The 6,406-nt window shown below is 43.5% G+C and overlaps 1 protein-coding gene across 3 annotated transcripts in view; it reads right to left on the reverse strand.

The window, feature by feature from the left end:
- LOC147256659 (chemokine-like protein TAFA-2) overlaps positions 1–6,406 on the reverse strand; it is a 73,514-nt gene that overhangs the window by 35,723 nt on the left and 31,385 nt on the right. For 2 of the 3 annotated variants that reach the window (XM_086212817.1, XM_086212818.1), the window contains one exon: positions 2,238–2,338. In XM_086212817.1, the coding sequence (XP_086068943.1) occupies positions 2,238–2,338 (101 nt within the window). Of the gene's footprint in view, positions 1–2,237; positions 2,339–3,130; positions 3,162–6,406 lie in introns of those variants that run through there. The other variant, XM_086212819.1, reaches the window with a different exon arrangement.

A 6,406-nucleotide genomic window follows, 5' to 3' on the forward strand; every position in this document is an offset into this window, starting at 1 on the left:
ATTTTTAAGAATTCAAGAAAACACTCCGACTCAACTTTCATTTTCTCTTCCAGATATCTGCTAATGTAAGATTTCCTCCTGTTGGATGTTGAGACACACGACACAACGACTGCAGGAGGACGGGCTTTGATATCAGAGATGCTCACATGCACAAACCATGACAAACAAAGACAACCACTTCAGATGAAGGGCAGCTGGTGACACTGCTCTCAACCACCACACAAGCGCCAAAGGCAGAGCTTAACATTTCCCAGCCATCACTGTCAGTGACGGGCAGCCAACCCAAACACAAAGCCACTGCTAGGACTTCCCGCTTGGGTCCAAAGGTGGTTTTGTCATTGCCAATTATTTATTTTGGCCAGATTTGTGTTTAACGTCTTAGTCTCATCCCTGCCTTGGTCCTTCGCTCGCTGCACACGTGCGAGAGAGCCATCTTGGAATATCCATCCATTTTCTATACCCTGTATCCCTTAAGGGTTGCGGGGGTGCCGGAGCCTATCCCACATTGGGTGAGAGTCCGGTTCACCCTAGACGGGTCGCCATTCCATCACGGGGCCATCAGGAACATTTGCAAACAACAGTGACCCTTCGGTTGCTAGATGGCCACGCTACCTCTGAGCCATGCCGTCCGTCCCCCCATCTTGAACTAGAGTAGGGATCATATTTTTATAAATGAATAAAGGATTGGTTTTATTCACTATTTATGACACTTCTGACTCCATTCTGCACGTTTGTTGTGCTGCACATCTCAGGTTCTAATTGTGAGTGTCAGATGTTTGATGTATCAAGTTTCATCTCAGCTATCGAATAAATTACAATCAATCTTTGTTGTGTACTGCGAGATACCAGATTCTTGACAAATATATCCGAGTATTAATATATCTGGTAACTAGTTACAATTAGTTTAAGTAAAAAGTTAATAAAACAAGAAATATTAGCAAAGGTGAGCATAGAGGTTCACGGCAATTATCACATTTACTAAAGCTTACAGATTAAATATTACTGAAACTGCAATATGGCCCAGTGCAGCACCTGCTGTGGGAGACCAGCACATTTTCTTATGAAGGTCAAAAGCTAATTTTAGCATTCATCGTTTCATCTGAATATGATGTGACTCTTTGTTTAGCATATTGTTCACTGTTACATCATATCTGTAAATTCTGCTGTGTTGCTGCTGTAACTGTGTGCATCTCAGTGTTCTAATTTCCTGCTCTAAACATATTGCAGAAAACCTGACGTTCATAAAGTATTCCGCTCCAAGCCTTGCTGCGCCTGGTGTTTGTGTCTCATTTGTCATGTAAAACTGCTCACAGCAAATTTAAAAAATGCCAAATAAATGAAAATCAACATTTTAAAAAAGTACTCCACACAAATAACACCACAACACTTTAAGTCTAAAAACCAAACGAGTATGAACCACAAGAGTGTGGCGTAATTGTGTAACATGACGTGTACACTAATTTACACGTACCTACTCAACACGGATCTGCAGCCCGATAAAATGACCCTGGAGCTTTGCGCCTTTGTAACATTCTCAACAAAAACCGCTCTAATACACAACAGGAGTTCACATGCATGTTTCCAACCGGTGCAGGTGTTTGTGAGCAGTGTGACCTCAGGCACATGAAACTCATCCACACACAGTGAGCAGCTTCAATGTTCTTTCCATTAAAGCTTTTTTTCTCCCAGAGGAAGGTAATTTTCAGCTTGACACACAGGTGATCATTGTAAAGTGGGAGGGTGGAGATACCAGCCCTCACATGAGAAATGAACTGGAAAGCAGTAAGAGGCCTCTGGGCACAATCAGGCTCCTGACTCAGCCACTTGGCCCATGAGGAGCGGTATCATGAACCCAGGCATTTCTGAGCTGTGACGCTCTCTGGTGATGTGTTATAACCTACAGCCAGCATCGTCCCTCACTGATGGGAAAACGTGAATGCCCCTGAACTGAGAAGACCCCTTTTGTTGGGTTACTCACACCCCCCCTGCCTTTTTATTGAACAAGAGTTTGTGTGAGCTTCCTGAAAAGCCGCCTCTGTGGTCGTACCTCATTGTGAATCTGACCCCTTGTGTCCCTCGGCTACAGCACAGGTCTATTCATCCAATTTCACAACGTGTGAAAAGAAATTGGCTGCAGTGGCTGCTACAGTGATCATCTAGCAGATGCAATACACATTCGTACAAAGGTGCTTTATGCACAGTCACGTGTGAATGGACATGAACAGAAACAGTCCTACCTGTGTGGCTCCTGTGTGCATGTGTGAGGGAAGCCAGACAAAGAGACAGCAGCAGACTCCACACACCTACTCCGCAGATGCAAGGGCCCCGCTCCCGCATTCTGCCAGGAAAAAACACACACACACTCCATCAGAGAATACACGTGGAGAACGTCGTTCCACGTCAAACAGCACTCAGTTCGGGGTTCGGGTTAGTCTCCCTTCCAGCCTTTGAGAAGCGTAAAACACTGACAACACGGAGAGAACTGTAAATCACACTGGCACAACAGGTTTGGTCTGACAGCTGGTAAAACGCACTTCACAAGTCATTAACAAGTAGAAAATTATTGCTCAGTGCAAAATCATTCAAGAGGAAGGAAAGGGGAGAGAAACATAGAGATGCAGGAGGAAGTATAGAAGATATGAGGAAACTTGCTCTTTATTTTCCTACGTTTGCAAGCCAACTCCTGTTCGTATAGTCGTGTGTGCGTGTGCGTGTGCATGTGCGTGTGTGTGTGTGCGTGTTTGGATGGTTGCAAATAGATGGCATCTGCTGAGTGTCAGAGTGGAAATCAGTCCAACGATTGGATGGGAAAACACAGGCTGTCATAAAAACTGATGAAAAATGTATAATACAAATCAAACACATGATCATTTATTTATCAGCAGTATTTATGAACCTGGATCATCATTCTGTATTTTATTCTGCCGGAAGATGGAAACAGTTCTGAGTAAAAACATCTCCCTGCACCAATGACAGCAGGTATTTACATCAAAGCAGTACAGCATACCTTTATATTCTGGGCAACAAACTGTGAGTAAGTTTGGGTACACACACGTGTTTCTACTACATTTGTTGCACACACAACTTCAAGAGACCTGCAAAGCAAAAGCAAGAAAACGCTCCATTTTACCTTCTTAGAATTCTCTAAACAGGAAGTACATGTAGATGGATGTTGATTTCCTCAGAGCACTTTTACCCGCCACACACTCTTCATTTCTGCAACCGAAATTCTCCACAGACCTGATTTGTGTTTTAGCTCTTGATAGGAGAAGAAAGAAAATGTCATTGCTGGGGACATTTAGAATAATAAAGTGCATATAAAACAGATTTAGTGTTGAGCTACTCTTTGAATTTGTTCATGGTTGTTGATTTACTTCCATAGTGAGACAGCAGGTGTTGCAAAGAAAAATATAAAAGTCTCCTGTGAGCTTTTGAGCAGATATGAGATGACGTAAGTAAAGCAAACCCAACTTTCCAGGACAGCGTGTGAATCTGTGTAGATTAGCTCTGTGCAGACGAGATTAAACACACACCTGGTTAGGTTGTGCCTTCATGTGTCTTTTTGTGCACATGTATTTGGACCCGCATGTGTGTGAGCGCTGTTGTCATGAGGAAGTGTGTGTGAGTGCTAAGCCTTGGCTTGAGTTCTGAGCGGGGTGTGTGTGAGTCATCTGGCTATGCAGCCAGGCATTTCTAGAGCCGGGTGAAGCTGCAAAGCCAGACAGGCTGAGCCAAGGCTTTTTCTGGTTAGAGGGCATCACACACATACACAAGGAATCATACACATGTACACTTTATTGTCACTTTTGCTCTCTTCTCTCATCCATCTCCTCCACAGTGCTCTTCCTACACCCTCGCCTCCTCTTCCTCCCACCCTCCTGGCCTCACCTATGCACTGCCAGTAGTAAATAATTAGGAAACAAAGCAGAGACGCTGCCTGCTTCCACTCCAGCTCATTTAGACACACAGCAGTGTTTGTGATGATGCAGTGCTACTTCATTACGGCTGGTTGTTTGGTCTGTCTGCCGCAGAATGAGTGGGTGTGTGATGTAGAAATGGATTCAGAAAGAAGCAGGAAAAGAGTGAGAGAACAAGAGAAAGAGGGCTGTGAATGTGTGATGAACACAGGGTTCTGATGAATAGCATCTATCGCAACAGTTTGACTCTCCATCAGCGTCGGAGTTAGCGGTGACTTGTGCACACGTCTGAGCAGAGCAACATAAACCTCACAAAGGAGCGTCTTCATCCACTGATGGAATTAAAGACTGCGAGTGAAAGAGTGGATGAGTATTTAAACCTGATTGCATTCTGCTTGTCAACACCTTGCATGTGTTTGTGAATTGTTCCAGGTGTTGAGGACACTGTACAGGTATTACAGATGTCGGCCTTCCCAGATCATATCCGCCAGCAAGAGGAGAGGTAAGAGAGCAGCACTGGATCCTGTAACCCTGGATGATGTTGCTTTCATTAGATGAACACAGTGGAGCAAAAGAGAGAGGAAGAACAAGGCGAAAGAGATGGAGTGGGAGAAAGAGTGGTGGTCTCCGATGAGTTCTGCAGTCTGTTCCATCCCTTTAATTAGTCCCACTGGAATGCCCTCCCAGCACCATGCGGCGAATCAGCTTCCCCTCTCCATCTCCACTCCGTATTTGCGTGTGCGCGCACGTGGGCGTGTGTATGCATCTTAGCGAAAGCCGGACAGACATCTCGCGGGCATATGAGCTCTGTTTGAGTTCCAAACAGTTGAAGAAAAAATGTAGAGGAAATACATTAATATTCAAGGAGTTTCCATTCGCTGAGATATTCACCATTTGGAAAATGGGTTGCATGGACTCGCCGCATCAGTCAGAGTGGTAATTAACAGGACGTGATTGTGATTTCTGAAGATACACAGCATCACGATATCACTGCTTGTCTTGAAAAAATATATGAAGGGGTTTTTAAAGTGGGAAATCGTTTTAGTGTGTGTCAGTGAAATATATCATTTGTGAGAATAAATTGTATTGAAGCAGCAGGTTATGCAGCTATAATGTAGAACATTTAAATACTTTCTGTGTCAAATTGTGTGATATAGTGTTGGGTAATTTGTCATGGAGTGTTTGCACCACCAAACAGCAATTCAGCAGTGAAATCAGTAACTCCCACAAGCCTGTTTGTGTGTGTGTGTGTGTGTGTGTGTGTGTGTGTGTGTGTGTCCATCTATCACACAAAACTAGCATTTGTATGTCTATGAAGAGAGAAAAATAGATATGACTCTTATTCATCCTGATCATTTATCAGAGAGACGACTATCTCAGTCTCCTGAGAAGCAGAGCGGTGGCGGTCACTCACACTAGCTCGCTGTAGTATCAAAAGCAATGTGAAGATATTGTCTGATGTTGTCGAGAGGAAGTGCAGAGAAAGGACACAGCCATGATATGAAGACAAAAAAGTTAACGATGCTGTCAAAAGGGGGGAGGAAGAACAAGCGAAGAAGACAAAGGGGCAGAGGCTGAAGGAGAGCGGAGGAAACGAGGACTGAAGTCTTTCACGGATCACGATAATGTCACCATTCCAGCCGTTGTCTTGCTGAATGTTGATGTATTTAAGACATCAGATAATACATTACATGTCATTCCATGTAAACAACCTCTTCAATCGGTTGTCCTACCGTATAAAAATAAAAATGATGTGTCGCTTCATCAAAGGAAAGATTTTCTGTCTGAGTGTTGTGTGGCTTGACTTGTCCATCCATCCACCAACACGGCTGGATGGCCAACAGACTCACATGGCGCTCAGAGGATGAATCCTGGAGAGTTTCTTCTTCTGTTCTATTGCATTTTAGGACCAGCAGCAGATTCATCGTCATCCTGGCTGGACACATCGTGAACATTACGACGAAGACATTTTTGTTTTAAAAATGAAGAGACAACACCAAGCAATGTCATCAGTTACATTTTGGGTTTGACAAGTGTTGGCATGCTAACATGCTAAACTAAGACAGTAAACATAACTATACCTGAAAAACATCAGAATGTTTTTCATTTTGAGTGTGTTAGCACACTGACATGAACTCAAAACACCGTAGCGCATACATGAAGTCTGTCAGACCTCTAGCAAGTCTGTAGACCTTTCAAACTAAAGGTCTTCAGACCTCGAACACGTTTTTAGACTTTTTTACTTTGAAGGTTTGATTCCTGTCTGAGAATATGATCCTCCATATGATAGATCACAAAGGGCAAGAGTTTATCTGAGTGACACACAATGACACACACGCAAATACTTCAAACACACAAGTATGTACTGTAAAGAACTAGATGAGTTTTTATACCTTTGTGTTGTCCTATTTTTTGACCTTCAAACCTCAAGTTAGGGATGACGCCCAAATGCTTGCTTACACCATGGTCATTTGCCCAAGACAAAAACA

This window comes from Aulostomus chinensis, chromosome 9 (assembly GCF_037954235.1).
Source record: "Aulostomus chinensis isolate RoL2024-O1b breed Wild chromosome 9, RoL_Achi_v1.0, whole genome shotgun sequence".
NCBI classification, from domain to species: Eukaryota; Metazoa; Chordata; class Actinopteri; order Syngnathiformes; family Aulostomidae; genus Aulostomus; species Aulostomus chinensis.